We start from the raw sequence: 16,688 nt of genomic DNA on the forward strand, positions 1-16,688 counted from the left end.
GATGGGCTTGAGGGTGATGCTTGGATTTGCTCTCGGCATCTCATGCTACTATTCTTGCCAGCACAGCAGTCACTTTTGGCTTCCTATCATGCCCTTTGAGATTTTTCATTGTATATTTTTTGATTATGCTTTGTACTGTGGCCAATGGCGCTTGAAAATCCTTCAATCTGACCTTACAGCCTTTCACTGTCTTGTGAGCCGACATAATGCGCAATTGGAGGTCCTCTCAAAGCTCTTTGCTAGTAGATAGTAACTGACTAGAGAACTGCTATGTCAGTGGTTGTCAATTTATGTTGTATTGGAATGCGCTAGAACATGGTAGAAATTCCTAGGACATTTTTGCAATGGTAAAGAAGCTGCATTTTGTCAAGAATTTTCAACAATTTTAAGGGCTAAGAACGGCTTTGACACTGTTGATTGAATAAACATCCACTATAACCTAGCTATACTTTTGGAGATAAAGCTTGTATCCAGCTTATGACTGGGCACTACATGATGATTTGACTAGGCTAACTTGATATTCTTGCATGGGAGGAATCAAGGCGATAGATTAAATCTACTTATGTAGTCAACCTGGCTAAATGAGGACATGTGACCCTGTTAGGCCCGCCGTACCCATGAGCTTCAAATATGTCACAGTGTGGAATACTCAGCGCTTAACACTCAGGAGGAGCTTATCTGCACACTGTTAATTCTCTCCTGTCCCGACCAGATCCAGGCTGCTGGGTATCCTGCCTCACACCTCCCAATTTTTGTGAAACTCGACAATGGAGCTGGTGTCTCGGTTGCTCCTAGTAATAATAGCAATTTTACTAATTGTGTTATAATAATTAAAATGTGCTGGTGTTAGTCAAGCAAGTCTTACACTACTACTGTGCTTTTTTTCTGCAGTCAGTTCAACACTGTGCTCCAGATACACCTTCCAGTTTAAATAGACCAGCTATGATTTAATGGCATTTCACAAGTCGATTTAGCTCTTGCAGTCACGTATCTGTGATTGCATGCATGTTAGTCTAATTAGTGTCATGTAAGAAGCTCTCATGAATATTATTCGGTGATGGGTTTGAGCATGCCTGTGAATATTCATGAGGCCCATCAAGCGTTTCAATAGCATGATGTGCCATGTAGTGACACGAGATCTACATTGTTTACATTATTGTATGCAAATCACAGCCACTCATCTGTGACACGTGGATAACACCCACCCAAAAATTATGCATTTTATGTATTTACTACTGTTATTGGATTATTCTAGGTTAGATTGATAAGATTATTTTAACAACTCCAAGCTACAACTGAAGTATCATCGTGAGCTACACCACAGCCACAGATAACACAACACAGTATCCATGAAGAGTTGATGTATGTAAATGGGTTATATTTACTGGTTAAACACATTGAATGTTATTTTTGCCTCGCATACAACACTACCACACCGTGAATCATGACATGTTACAATGACAAGAGGAAAACATTTTTCAAAATAGTTTGTAGCAATACTATAGCCTAGGTTATACATTTTCCAGTGACTGAAGTGGGGTTAGTCATCGAAAATTGGTTAAAATTTTTTAATTTAAAAAATAATAAAAATTTTGAGTCTACTTAATGGTTCTTACACAAATTTCACTTGTACTAGTTTCAAACAGTGTACTGTAAACATGTTTTGTGTATCTACCAGTACTCTTTTTCTATCTGCATCTGTAATCATGTGAGTTGCATGCATGCATGTTTTCCAGTTTACTAATGCATTTTTCCTATTAAATCATGATTCTGTCAATATTTTAAGTTAACCTTATTGCCTGAATGACAGACATTGTGTGAATGACTGTATTTACATGCATACCAGCATCTTTTGATCATATTCTGGATATGGTGTTGACATGGAACACAGAAATCTGGTTATTGATGTTGCAGTATACATGATGAATATCAGTATCCTGGTTACTCATTGCTGCCTGCTGTTTGCATAGACCTCTGCGATGTTTATGGAAAACTGACTATTTAATGTGACATTCATCTAGCTGTTAGCCTACCTTTCAATTATTTTGTGACTGTGGCTATTGAAAATGAGGACACTGCTATGGCTCTACATAAACAGATGGCAACATTGCATTGTCTTATCCACCTTATTCCCAGCAATGTGAGACGGGAGTGAATGGAAATATTGAAATATGTTAGACTGCCACAACCACCACGTAGTACAAAGGAGAGGTGGTTGAAGATATGCAGTCGTGACTGGTTAGATAGGGTCGTTCTGAGTTCAGTGAACCAGAGTGTAGAGAAAATTTCTGTATTAGTAGGGCATCCTTTTACTGGCTCTGACACAGTTGAACGGTTCATGAGACCTGAGAAATCAGTACAAGCACCAGCTCTGTTACTGGTAAGAGTGGCTGTAGTGTTGTACAGCTTCAGCATTGTTGGGAATATTTTTGTCACATCAGTTGGCTGAAACAGCACCGGCACAGGTAATCAGGAGCAGTCAGAAACTGGCCAATGACTCATATTTGTGTATTTTGTATTTGTTTATCACATTTGTGAAGCTGGAACAATGAAATTTTCATGCTTGAAAAGTGACAATAATCAAAACATTGCCAGTTAGGATGAAATAAGCTGTTTTGACCCTGCACACACCTCAAAGAATCAGAAGTGAGAATTCATGAGAACCAGAGTTAATGAACAGAATTGCAATCAAAGTTGTTGAACTTCAAATGACACAACCCTACAAAAAAATCTACATTTTAAGTCTCTTTTTGGGCTGAATTACTTATTTGACCATCTACTGAATCTCCAGTTATTGTATCATTTCATTATAACCTCAGAAAGTAAATTAGGCCAACTGCACAACATTTTATAAACCTTTACACTCCTTGAAAAGGGGATGACAGTTTTTCTCGTGACTTACTTCACAGTCTAGACCTTCTGTTAACTTCATATGGCTAAATTATTATTAGTTTTACATGCATAAATGAAATAAATAGTTTGTAGTGTTGAGTCAGATAAAACTGAAAAAACTCGCCGTGGTTTCTCTGAAGTCAGCCAAATCATTACTTGACTGAGTCCTACAGAGGTTAAAAGCCACAAGTACCTGGTAAAATTAATAATTAACTAAATAAAAATAAAAGTATTGCTGCTTTAACTCACCACCACTGGTTTTTAACCTCACAGCATCTTGTGGAAGTGTTGTGCTTTTGAGCTATATTGCATTTGTAGCTCCTGGCTCAGCCTGAGCAAGCCTTAACACTGATCATATTTCAACCTTGTGAGAACATCTCAGAGCAGTGGGCGTAATGGAAGTCACATCTTCTCCCTCTTCTCTTCTTCCTCCTTCTCACTGCATGGCACTCCATAATCTAAATCTTTAATACGCCTTCCCTCTCTGCTCTCCTCCTTCTGCCTGTGTCCTCTCTTCTCCAGCCCTCTCCTCTTTGGCCCTTTAACTCTGGCATTTCTTTATAGGACAACATTGTCTTCAGCTACCATGATGCAGTCTTCCTTCTTGCAGTGTCGCCTGAGAAGGCCTGCCTGCAGATACAATAGGGTGGATTGTCTGAAATTGTCAAGACAGCAGGGGTCACAGCGCCACTGACTATGGCTTGCAGTAAAACCGGAGCCTTTCCCACAATGCTGAACACAAGATGTATTTTTATGACTTTATACAATATCCGGAGTTAGACAATTATCCAAATAGAGATTTGTTAGTTTGCTTTTTGTGTGTTGTTGAAAGAACTCCTTTTTTTCTTTTCTGTTAAGATAAAAAAAATCTTTCCTTTGAGAGTATTTTTCATGTGTTTTTTCTTGTTAAATCATGGCTTATATTGACAATTTTACAAAAAAAATCACCCCAAAGCAACATGCTCCTGCCTTTTTACCACCAGTCATTTCTAGACTAGTACCTATAGCTGCTGTGAGCACCAATCTCTGCTCACATCCACCAACACAAGATTAGAATACACAGTGTGCTCTCCTCTTGTGATGACTGTGCTTTGAATGCCCTCTAGATTTAGGCCAAGCTTTGGTGAGTCAGCCTCTGGGTGAGCTCTTGTCTCTGCCTCATCTGTCATGGGCATCATTACCAGGAAAATCCTAGAGACTTGAGTGCATACAGGTGTGTGTGTGTATGTATGTGCATGCATGAAGGTATATGTGTTAAGACTGAACAATTTGGGAACAATGTCTAATTGAATTTCTTTAGACAGATGTTACCAAAATTGCAGTGTAATTATCGAAAGTTAAGCTTCCGCTCAATATTCACTGTGTATTAGATTTAAAACATGATGAAACATTACCACACAAGTTACTATGAGATGTGTGTGACAGTCACACAAGGAGGAAAATGTAATGCAAAACTATTGGCATGACAGTTTATAGCCTGGGTTAGACTTGCTGCATAACGTACTGTAATAATAATAATAATAATAAGTACATAATATAATATGACTGCAGGCTTTGTTATTTGCTAAATGATTTGTTTGAAATCAAGTTTTTGATTTAACAGCACTTAATTGCTCAGCCCCGATGTGTGAGTCAGATGTTGCAATGTTTGTCACATGTTGAGGGGTTACGAATTAAATCTGAGAAGCCAAATACTGGACACACACGGCTGTGCTCATTCACAGCTCTTATTTATCTCTGTTTCACATTTATTGTAATGACAGAGTTTAGTGTATGTACTTGGTCATTCTCTGTCTTTTTCTTTCATTTATTCTTCATCTTACTCTGGCGGTAGCAGCACAGATGTGGTGCAAAGCTATTAATGTGGTAGCTCGTGGTTAATAGGCTTTTGAAGAGATGGCTGGGATGTAGATACCAGGCATTTGCGACCATAGAAGGTCCCAGGGAAGCTCCTTTAGTACAGAACAAACTTGTAACAAGGACTAACCTTTCCAGTGAGCTGCTGAGTGCTATTCAAGAGTGTTTGTGAAATATGATGCTGGTTCCACACAGACCTCAGCAGTTCATTTTGTTGTTGTAGCCAGCAGACATTGGGAAACAGCAGCTGCAGTTCACTGTGAAACAGCGTGCTAAAGTGGTTTTTAGTACCAGCCGAATTTTCCCTGCTGATTTTCAGATATATACTCATTTTTTGCAAAATGAGCAAGTGCTATCTGTTACTTTGTGCCTTATTGTTCCATCACATGAACAGGTGGTTGTGTTTTGCCACGCCCCTGATGTCCCACTGTCAGAACACTTACATACATCAAGATGCATACTGCCAGGTTGATCCTTCCACATTCTTCACAGGTCCTCACACACAACCTTGCAATGGGTGTGGCAGTTTCTAGTGGGACAGGCCTCTTACAGTTGTTGACAGTGTGCTGATCACATTCCTGGTACTTTCTAGACACCTTTCCCTTTAATCTTCCTTCAGAGCAAGAGAAACGCAAAGCCACTCCTGTTTCTGACAAACCTGTTGAGGGAACAAAACTGATGTGTAGTTTGTCTTTACTGCTGTAGTGAAGAATGTGATCCCACCCTTTTCAAACCAAATAACCAGGGCAATAATTGAGTGCATAAAGCGCCTTTCACATTATTAGGAATGCACAACATAATTGTGTACTAGGTGGCAACATTTTCAAAATGTGTGATTTTAAATCTTGTACAAAATGGCAATGTCAGTGAAATGATGTTTGCATTGGTTAAGATTCACACTGTATAACGTGCGTATGATAGAGAAGAAAGTGGAGCTTTTGCAACAGAAAGCTGAGAATCTGACCTCTTTTTAATTTAACAAAATTCAGACGCCCTCTATAGCTTATTCATGTTGCCATGTCAATACTACAGTATAATAAAACATTCCTGTGTTGTACTTAGTTCAGTCCATGTCTGTAAATGAAAATGTTGTACAAATATCAGGTCATCTGGACTTTTGTAAACCTCTGCCCCCTTGTCTCCAAATAGTCTCATAAATGATGAGCACTGGCTTGATGGTTTGTAGGGACTTTCTTCTCTGCCTGTGCTAACCACACCAAAGACAAAAGGCATTGTCAGGCCAGTTAAGCAAAAATGCACATTAAAGAAAATATGTTATTGTGTAATATATACAAGTATTGTGATCATATAATTGCTATGATATGATTTCATAATAGCCCACTAACCTTATTTGTTTATGTGTCTCCACAGAGGGAATCCCTCAGGTGTACTACTTCGGTCCTTGTGGGAAATACAACGCCATGGTGCTGGAGCTGCTCGGACCCAGTCTCGAGGACCTGTTTGACCTCTGTGACCGCACCTTTTCCCTCAAGACGGTCCTCATGATAGCCATACAGCTGGTAAGCTTTTTAGAGAGAAGAGCAGCAGGCGTGTATTGAGATAACTGGCTTCTGTTATTTCAACTTTGAATAGGTTTATTTAGGGGGAAAGGAATGCTTAGGTGTCATCAGCGGCTTGTTTCAGAAAGCAGATTCAACAATTTCTGAACCTAATCCAGAACTGAGTTTACAAATCTCAGGATGGGAAGTTCAGGATTTTTGACTCAAGTACAGCTGAACAGAATTAGTGCCTGTTTATTCTGAGTAAAGTTCATGGAATGGGAGAAAAAAAATCATTTTCAATGGAGCCCTGATACTAAGATTCACCATGACAGTGGTTAAATATAAACACTGCCTCTATTTTAATCCACTAGAGCCAGAAATATTAATTTCAGACAGTTCACATTATCTTTAAAAATGGCACAGAGGAGAGCATTTAATAAGTTAACACTGTTGTATTTGTATGCAGCATACAATCTACCCATTCATTATTTTTCACAGTTACAGCATTATTTATCTGTAACTTGACAGAGACAAAACAGCAGCTATAGATAGAAAATATAGATCAAACAAAAAGGACATACGTTTATTTATAGATCTGTGATTGTACCCTCAAAGTCAGAACCAGTGAGAATGATTTGGTTGATTTTTCATTTGCCTTGAGGTTTAAACAGACTGAACATTTTTAGACTTACAGTTTCTGTTAAAATATCTTGCACTGTGGCATTCATTGTCTGTCTTTTGTTGTGTAGTAAATGTAGACATAGTAACATAGTAAATATTTAAAACAACTCACTTTCACACTACAGTGAGTCAGTTTTTAAAATCTATTCTTTCGAGCCACACTACCAAAATCCTATCTCTTGAATATTAATATGATCTCCAGTAGGACACGATAACTGTGATACGACAGTCGTCAGCAGAAGTGATTACATCATTAGAGATGATTATTCATCGTTCAGTATTTAATCCTTTTATGAACCTTTGATTTTACAGTGATTACAGTAACATGTGCTAAGTGTACCATTGCAGGGGAACTGACTGACAAGTTGACAGTTGTCTTCATGACTGCAGAGTCACAGAGTGGTGAAGACAGACAGTGTATAGGTTATATTCTGAGGTGAGGGTAAATCCATGATGCGGAGGCTAATATTTGAACATGAGCATGGAGATCGCTGTCACTGTTCTTACTCTGGTGACAGAGATGGCGATAATAAAAGCTTTAACATTAATAGTAAAGATGGGCTTTGGGCAACAAATTAACATCTGAACAGGATTTTTATGTTCTCGTAATACACACTTCCACCAGTTTATGTGCTCCAATATGTGCTCTGATATTTACTGTTCAAATGAAGAGCTGAAATAGTGTTGCAGAAAACACTTTAAGTCTCGGCAGAAGGGGAGGGAAAAAAGCAACTCAAGGTTTGATGAAGTAAACCTGTCATCGAGCTGGTTACATTCATAGAGTAAGTTACCAGGGTAACAGACCCAGTGGACTGGAAACCCGGGTCACAAACTCAAAAGTTGTCACTAAACAAGCTTTCGGGAGTACACTCCATTGCTTTGACTTCTGGGGTAACAAAAGTGAACAAATATACAAAAAACCCACAAAAATGCTAATGTACAAAAATAGTTTACATTCCTGCCAGCATTTTTTCCAACATTCATACTTGTGCAGTTTTATGTAAAACCTGAGTTTGGAAGTCATCAAAAAAATGTTATGCTTTAGCTATAAGTGATATTGTAGTAAAGCTGTGATGTTTACTGAAAGTGTCCCTAGTAAGATCTTGCTGTGTAAATTCTACTCTTAATCCTTCTGTAGTCTCAGTGCTTTGCATCTTCATGTTTGCAAAATTGCCTGTATAGTTTAGTGATTTTTTTAGTGAAATTTCAAATACTTACATGGATCGACTGACTGCTTGTCTAGATAACACGGATGGAATATGTCCACACCAAGAGTCTGATCTACAGAGATGTGAAGCCAGAAAACTTCCTTGTTGGGCGGCCAGGAAGCAAGAGGCAGCACACCATCCACATCATTGACTTTGGTCTGGCCAAAGAATACATAGACCCTGAGACCAAAAAACACATCCCATACCGGGAGCACAAGAGTCTGACTGGGACAGCACGCTACATGAGCATTAACACACACCTGGGAAAGGGTAAGAATGTCTCAGGACTGTGGTTTGATAAGCCTTTAAATTTGCATAGGCAAGTTTTATTTGCATGTGTCAGTTAAATAGAGGTGTCTTAACTGGTTTACATACAAATATATCACTAACATGTCCACATATACTAATGTACACAGATTTGTTCACAAAAACTTTGTCCTGGTTTTACAATCAGTCGTCTGCTTAAGAAGTGACAGTACCTGTTGGTGATTCATGACCCCACCAGTGATAGGTTAGGCTTGTTTTTTCTTTCACAAATGAATAAGTTTTCTCAAGTATAGTTTCGTTTTTAGGTTATTCTGAAGCATCTCCTCATTATTCCGCTGTTCGTCTACGGAGAGCCGACAGTCTGCACATTTTAATTTTAGCCAATCACCTCAGGTGGTGATTTCACTGATTAGTTCTTCCCCCTCTGCTCTAAGGAGTGCTAATCAGTAGGTGGAGTGTTTGGTTGGAATGGAAACAGAGACTGTTGGTTCTTTATGACATATGATTGGTCACCCCAGCTCTAAGGCTTAATTATGGCCCCTTACACTGTACATTGTTAATTTAAACCACAATATAACTGTGGGATTGTGCTACAGTTCTCTCTAGCTAGTTGCTTGTTACTCTTGCCAAATGCTTCTAAAATGAATCAGATTCTCACAGCTAACTTAATACTTGTCTTGCCATTTTAATTCCAGAACAAAGCAGAAGGGATGATTTGGAGGCACTGGGTCACATGTTCATGTACTTCCTCCGAGGCAGCCTCCCCTGGCAGGGCCTAAAGGTACTGTAGTGTATTATTTGATATCATCCATATGCTGGCACTTGCTGATGAACATTTGACTCCTGTAATCCTCTTAATGCTCTGCATACCTTTTCCTATTGCAATCCAAAGTACAGTATCTCTTTCATAGCTATCATCTACATGACCTTAGGGACAGAGAACATGGTGTTTCTAACCGCACCCTCTGACACTGGTGACATTTCAAGGTCTTCCCATTGATCCGTCTGTTTTCGTAGTTGAACCCAAAAGGCTAAGAAGTGTCGTTTGTTATGTAGTGATTAGCTTTTGTTAGTCACCTGACACAAAGTGTTGACATCAGCCACTTAACAACAGGCTGTCGTATGTCATTAAATCTGTTTATTTGCATGACATAACATTCTCCTTGTCAATTTTTTTTTTACTTGAAAAATCATGAAATGTGGTTCCTACATTACAGGTCCTTGTATTGGAACAGCTTAGTGCAGCCAGAGTGCAGCCAGGGTACAGCAAGTCCCTCTGCTCACCCCAAACCCAAAGACTTGAGTTTTAAACTCCTTTAATCTCTTTAAAACTAGGCTTTATTATAAATACTTACTAAAAAGACATTGTACTAATTATTTGGTCTGACATTATAAACACACCCAAAATACGAGGATAGCAGTACATGGCATGCACAATGTTGATATTTTTTTCTGTGGATTTATTCTTCAAGTCCCTTTCATTTGCCAATTTGCTACTACAAAAACGATCACATACAAGAGAAAATGAACTTCCACATTTTCTTTTTATCTGAACAGTTTAGAGAAAGTGCTTTAGAGGACTGAAAAACAGAGATACATTAGCTACGGGGTGGCTGATACCTGGAGGGCAGGTTATAGCAGACATATATTATAAAGATGTACACAGAATAAACCAGAAGACACTCATCTGAACATTTGCTATGTGGGTGGAAGCTCTTGGTAGATAAATGTGAGGGATGTATAAATGTGGGGGATGTCGGATGGCTCAGGCCAAAACAAGCCCTCACCAACCCACAGCATTGGAGTTTGCATCAAAATACAATGACACAATGGAGTGATCAGTTATGGAACTTACACAGAGTTGCACTGACATCTGTTTGGAGTTCAACAGTGTTTAGTCCTGCATGATACATCTTAAATGGTAGAGCAGCTGGTTAAGAATGGTCAACGTTGGACAGTTCTTGAGTGAAATGCATTTTGAATGTATGAATCAAGGTTTGAAGTTGATTGAAGTAGATTTAGTTTAATCAGCACTCTACAGCAGCGCATCATGTGTTGATATAATAGTACTTAGTCGTTGGAAAGCAATTACAGCAGGAATACAGTGCTTCTATTAATACCTTTAGCTTGGTATTGCTACCAAAACATACTTCACTTCAGCACACAGTAAATATCCAGTCAGAGCCATCATGTGTCCCATAGAGATGTGACTTCAAAGGTCTCCGATGTAAAGCAAGAATCATTCTGGCAGGTTGGAGAACCATCTGGTTTATATGAGCTGACTTCACCATCCCCTGATATAAAAATGTTGGTTTTGTGCAAAATACAAATGCTTACACAGCTTTAAAACTTGTATACCACAAATCCTTCACTGTCACTGTCGGAGCTTGTGGCAATGAGCTATTGAACATTCTTTTGTGATTTAACAATGCTGTGAACCTTTTCTAAATATAAAATGCTATGACAGGTTTGCACCAACACAAGGCTGCAGTGCTCTACATATTTACGTAATGACTCAAGAATTCAGAATGACTAACCACAGAATTTACATCTGTCTGCAACAGAGCGCCCAGTATAAAACACATTTGAATGTTATACCTATTCATTTAGACCACAACTATCTATGTATTTGCTCAAGTATCAAGTATAATAATTATGTACTTTAACCTCTTTGCCCTCCAGGCTGACACTTTGAAGGAGAGGTATCAGAAAATTGGAGACACCAAACGAGCAACACCAATTGAAGTGCTTTGCGAAAGCTTCCCTGGTCAGTAAAACCAACTTGTCTCCTTTTCAGTGTGGTGTTCAATTTCATTCTCATTTGAACTTTAGTTTGTTGTCATTTGACAGTGTGTTCTCTTTTGTTACAGAAGAGATGGCCACCTACCTGCGCTATGTGAGGAGGCTGGACTTCTTTGAGAAGCCTGATTATGATTACTTGAGGAAGCTCTTCACCGATCTGTTCGACAGGAACGGCTATGTCTTTGACTATGAATATGACTGGGTTGGCAAATCACTTGTGAGTGGCTCTTACTGAATCCATGCAGCCTCTCCCTGCTTTTCCTTTAAAATCTATAATACTATACTTGGACATCAAGTCTTGTGGTTGCAGTTGTTTTATTGTTCTTAGTGTGATCGTTGTCATTAAGTTAAAATGATTATTTTTGTAAAAACTATTACCTAAAACTGTCCTCATTGTGACCCAGCAATAGACCACCTTAGTTTTCTCTTTGCTTCTTTTAACTGATCTGTATTTTGACACTGAGGTTGTTTTCTTGTGTTTCTCAGCCCACACCGATAGGCCCTATCCCCAGTGACACGCCCCTGCCGCCCAGCAGCAGAGACAAAGCACAACAGCAGACCAAAAACCAGGTGAGGCTATCAGCTTAAAACTCTACAAACAACACACCCAACTACCAGTCTGCCAGCTCGACTGACTGACCAGCCATCCAAGCCTGTCATTCAAGTTCCTCTGCCAGGCTGCACTTGTTGTGACCAACTGTAAGCAACTTCCTCGAGAAAATGGCTGCTGTTCAGTTCCACTTTGTTCTCCTTCATTGCTGTTCCTGTCTGAAGTATGACTGGTTGACAGTGACATCAGCTTTCCTCAAAATCATTATCAGGCAGTAAGATTTTTTTTTTTTTTTTAAAAAGCGAAGTAAATGACGTACACAGTCATGAGGGAGACCCTTCTGTTCCAGCTGTGAAACAAAGCACTGATTTTGGCTTCAAGTAATTTTTCACACCTTGCCACTCTAAGCTCCAGTCATTGCATGCATGAGTTGAAAATGCAAATTGCATTATTCATACCAGTAATGACAAGCTATATGCTTAGTGTGTGACAAAGTGTAGACTTTGTGTTTTCATTTTAATGGCATGCTATCCGAGCCTTGTCTTGTTAGTTTTAAAAATAGGCTGATAATTTATGGGTTTTATCACATAAAAACATCTATAAAGCATCTCTGATAGACAGAAATAATGGTACATATCATGTTGTTGTACTTGAAGAGTCTGACTCATCGTTTCCAGTAATGCCATACAAGGAGTGCATTCGATTTTATGATTGACTTATTACTGTGGACTCTAGCCTCTTTTTACTGCTCTCCATTTAACATGATTGGCTTGGTAACAACTTGCCACCTTTTAAAGCTTTCAAAGCACCACCCTCTGTACCCTGTACATTGTTCATGACTATAAAAACCTGTAATTTCCTGGTTAATTCAGTCAGCCGTATCAAAAGCCGGTATCTGTTATCTGTTTTTATATCAGTGGGTCAAATTATTAGGTGAAAAAAGGAGAGTAAATTTTCCAGCCTGTAAATTTGAACACAATGTCAAAAACCTGTAATGTTATTTACCGTACTCTAAACCTGAGTCCTCAGTTAAAGTTCAGAAGTTGTTGCTACCCAGATACCTGATGACACAAATGGATGTCTGTGTTGCCCTGAAAACGCAGTGGTAGCTGAAGTGATCAAGGCTGTTTTCTTTTACTCCTGCATGACTTTATTAGTGTGTTGATCTGTGCTTCACATAAATTTTTGCTTCCCTCTACTCCTCTATTAACATAGTTTGTCTTAACAAGCCTGCTTCTGCTTGGGAGATGTCTTCTATAATTTTTTTTGTTTTTGTTTCTTTTTTTTTTTTTTAAATTCACTCCCCCTCCTCCTTGTCACTCCTCCTCCCACACCCCAACCCTCACCGCCTTCCACCACATTGCCTCTCCCTCACCCCTGACCCGTCACCCCACAACCCTCTTCACCCTCTCCCCTTCCCCCTTCTCACCACTTCACGACCACCTGCCTCGACCCTTTTTGCTCTTTGCGTCAAGTCGCCTGAGCCCAAAGGAAGTGAGTCTCAGCCCACTCCCGTGACCAATAAGGAGACTCTGGGGTCGCACCTCACGGCTGAGCGGCTGGGGGGCTCTGTCCAGGTACTGCTGCTGCTGATGCTGCTGCTCTGGTGGCTAATGCATGAAGCCACATAGTTTTGTATGTGTCTGATCCCCCTCTCACTGACTCCACACTGCCTGCCTGTTAGATGCTCGTCTTGACTCTGTGCGTTTGCATCAGGCTGTTTGAATCCCTGTGTGCCAGTGCTTTGCCTGTCGCTCTCACTGCTGGATTCGTCTCACGTGCTTGTAGGCGGCTTGCAGTAAAGACCACGCAGAGATGACATCCAGCAGTATGCAAACCTCATGAAATACAGATTCAGTATAATAAAGAAAACAAAAAGGCAAAAAAAGTAGATTTTGAAAAATGAAAATGGAAGCGCAATCTAAACTCTGAATTGAAAAAAAAAATCATAACTTTATGTTTATGCTATGTCTAAGGGTACTGATTGTATTACAGCAGAAATCAGAGGTCTTCATAGTAAATGTGGCACAAATATGCCATCCAGTGTTGGCTAATAGAATTGCAGCTTTTGAAGGACAGGCTCACATTTTTGACATGCAAAATTAAAACAGGTTTTTCTTGCCATTACTGTTCCTCTTGTTCATACTGGTTTATGCTCATTTTATCCTTTTCTCGTGCACTTAAAATGACACTCACTGGAGATAAAATCTTAGACAGTCTTAGTTATTCAATTTAATTTCTATCTTCCAAGTCTTCTCAGTCTGAAACTACCTTTTCCATAGGCAGCAATTCAGTGGGAAGGTGTGCTGGAAGGACAGCAATGCAGAGAGGGATGGCTGTGATAAAAAAAAACTCCAACTTTAAAGGAGCTAAACCAAGGAATGGCTTTCTTAACTGCCAGAATGAACAGGAGGAATCATCACAGCAAGCAAAACATTTGTAAATGGCCATACGGACACCTGAATGTTGTTTTTAACAGACATGAAAATGTGTAAACCTATCCTTTAAACTTCTATGAAGTTGCTTTAGTTGGCTCATTCTAGGTTACTTGCTTAACTGCTCTCCTTATCTGAGGGGGCTGATAACTTGAGATAATCAAGGCTGCATATTTTTACGTGAATGTTCATCTCAACCCTGTAATCAGTGACTCAGAGTGTCTGTGTGTGAGCAATCTGGTGTCCTTCTGTGATGATGCAGGTGATGAGCTCAACGAATGGCGAACTGAACACTGATGATCCCACAGCTGGACACTCCAACGCTCCCATCACTGCTCCCACCGAGGTTGAAGTGGCTGACGAAACCAAGTATGAAACAGCTGTCTACATGCATAGAAAACATCTAGTTGTTTTTTTCAGTCACTTTCTGGTTGGTTGGGGATCAGTAGAAGGTCCACATCCAGTATTGACACCTAAGCAGATGTAATTTTTTTCTTTATTCCTTTATGACTCTAATATTCATTCTCATCTCAGTTTATATAACATATTAGGGTAACTGGTATAACCTGCTCACTTTGACATTCTCTGTCCTCACAAATGATCAACGGCTGAGTACACACAGTAACTTGCAGAGAGCACTTTAACCAGTCAGCAGACAGGAATTGCCAGTAACTAGCTGCAGTTCATTTAGCCTGCAGCAAGAGGTGGTTCTAAAGATTGTAAAGAGTTGAATGTGGGAAACCTGTGGCTATAATCGCAGCATTTACTGACATTCAGAAAACCATGTTTGTCACAGAAAAGAGGTTCCGCAGGTAATCTGAAAACTTTTACGCACACTATGGTACCCTAGATACATGCTTTTTACGGATTAGTAATCGGATGTCTGCATTACCTACGTGTCCTTCTTTGCTTTTATATTTCATTCTGACTTTAACAAAATGATTCAATAGAAGAATACGTCACGGTTACCTGTCGTTTTATGTATTTATAAAACCTCAACTGGAAACCTAGTTGGTTTAAACATGAAATTTAGTCATTTGTTTCTCCATTCTGCTGCTCTGATTGCAAAAATTAAGACGAAATCAGCTTTTTGTAGAAAATAAAGTTTCCGTTCTCCATCTTTCTTCCCTGCCATAAAACCAGTAAAGTCTGAGTGAAGATTACTGATTCTGGATGATACAAACCAGAGACCAGTAGTGAACCAGCTACTGAGACCCAACCCTTACAAGCGGCATGTGAAAAGTTGTATTGATATCCGTTTGTCTTACTTGTAAAGAAATGTCTGTTTTTTCTAAAAGTACTTGTTCCCCTGTTTTCCTGCAGGTGCTGTTGTTTCTTCAAAAGGAGAAAGAGGAAAGCCCTCCAGAGGCACAAGTGAAAGAAGAGAATAGAGAGAACTTGAAACATTGTGGTCACTGTCAAGTTTTAAATGGAAGCAACTACACAGACCCACCCTCCCTGTCCCTTATCTCTTTCCAGCTTCCCCCTCACCTCCTTCCCCCTCTCACCTTATTCTCCCTGTCACCATGTACCTCCCTCCTCGCTCTCTCTTTCTCGTTCTCAGTGCCCCCCTCGGCTACTGGCGAGTTAAAGGAATGTTGCAGTCCTACTGACTCCACAACAGACTCTTGATTCCTTTACAGATGAAGAATAAACGTACCTGCATTACAACGGGGGAGTGGAGGGGGGCTTGAGAAAAAGTAAAAAAAGCTGTAACAATGAAACTCGAATACCATGGCGTGAATATGAAAAAAGATACTGTTTGAAACAGTTGTTGTATTCTAGATTCCATAAAGAACGTGTATTGTTCGAACAGTCAGCTGTTGATCAGGGGAAACCATTCAAGTGGTTCGAGTGAAAGAAATCTGCTCCTTAGGAAATTGTTAATTTTTTTTTCTTTGGTGTGTGTTTTGGGATCAAGGTAAAGAGGAAAAGGTGAACTATGCTGATGTTAAATCTGAGAGACACAGGAAGCATTTCATCTATAAAACAAAAATTGGAGGATTTTTATGTATTTTTTTTTTTCCTTTTTTTTGTAAGTGAATCCTCAGTTTTCAAAGTCAGATCCCTGCATTGAAGACTTATTTTTATGTTGTAGTGTTCTGGAGTTCAGTTCTTTCCTCACTCTGGCTTTCTTTTTGTCTGTCAACGTGGACTTTGTAGCACAGTCACTGGCCTCAGGTACTGTGGAAGAATGAGAGAAACAGATATTAAGCTCTCTTATTATTATTGCACTTTTGGAAAAAAAAAAGAAAATTACAGTGGAAAACTTTAGGGTTTGAAATTAACAATTAAGAAAACAACTTAATAAAGACTGATCTAGGAAGAGTCCTTCACAACGCTTATATCTGAGTTATGGCTGAAAAATGTTGGCGATTTACATGGAAAAAAAAAGATATGTCTTTTGATTTTTATTTCTTACATCAAAATAATTTACCAGGAAATCATAGTTTGTGCCTTTCTAAGTAAAATGTTTAAAGCTCAAGTGAGTGTC

At 39.3% G+C, this 16,688-nt stretch overlaps 1 protein-coding gene across 5 annotated transcripts in view; it reads left to right on the forward strand.

Annotated features, from left to right (window-relative positions):
- The window catches only part of csnk1g2b (casein kinase 1, gamma 2b), a 40,196-nt gene extending 23,517 nt beyond the window's left edge, over window positions 1–16,679 (forward strand). For 2 of the 5 annotated variants that reach the window (XM_023287806.3, XM_023287807.3), the window contains exons 4-12: window positions 6,121–6,269; window positions 8,176–8,410; window positions 9,103–9,188; window positions 11,090–11,174; window positions 11,278–11,426; window positions 11,696–11,779; window positions 13,235–13,336; window positions 14,457–14,563; window positions 15,518–16,679. In XM_023287806.3, the coding sequence (XP_023143574.1) occupies window positions 6,121–6,269; window positions 8,176–8,410; window positions 9,103–9,188; window positions 11,090–11,174; window positions 11,278–11,426; window positions 11,696–11,779; window positions 13,235–13,336; window positions 14,457–14,563; window positions 15,518–15,572 (1,052 nt within the window). In that variant the 3' untranslated portion in view covers window positions 15,573–16,679. The remainder of the gene's footprint in view (window positions 1–6,120; window positions 6,270–8,175; window positions 8,411–9,102; window positions 9,189–11,089; window positions 11,175–11,277; window positions 11,427–11,695; window positions 11,780–13,234; window positions 13,337–14,456; window positions 14,564–15,517) is intronic. The other 3 variants (XM_023287808.3, XM_023287809.3, XM_023287810.3) reach the window with 3 other exon arrangements.
- Window positions 16,680–16,688: the final 9 nt, after the last annotated feature.

This window comes from Amphiprion ocellaris, chromosome 2 (assembly GCF_022539595.1).
Source record: "Amphiprion ocellaris isolate individual 3 ecotype Okinawa chromosome 2, ASM2253959v1, whole genome shotgun sequence".
NCBI classification, from domain to species: domain Eukaryota; kingdom Metazoa; phylum Chordata; class Actinopteri; family Pomacentridae; genus Amphiprion; species Amphiprion ocellaris.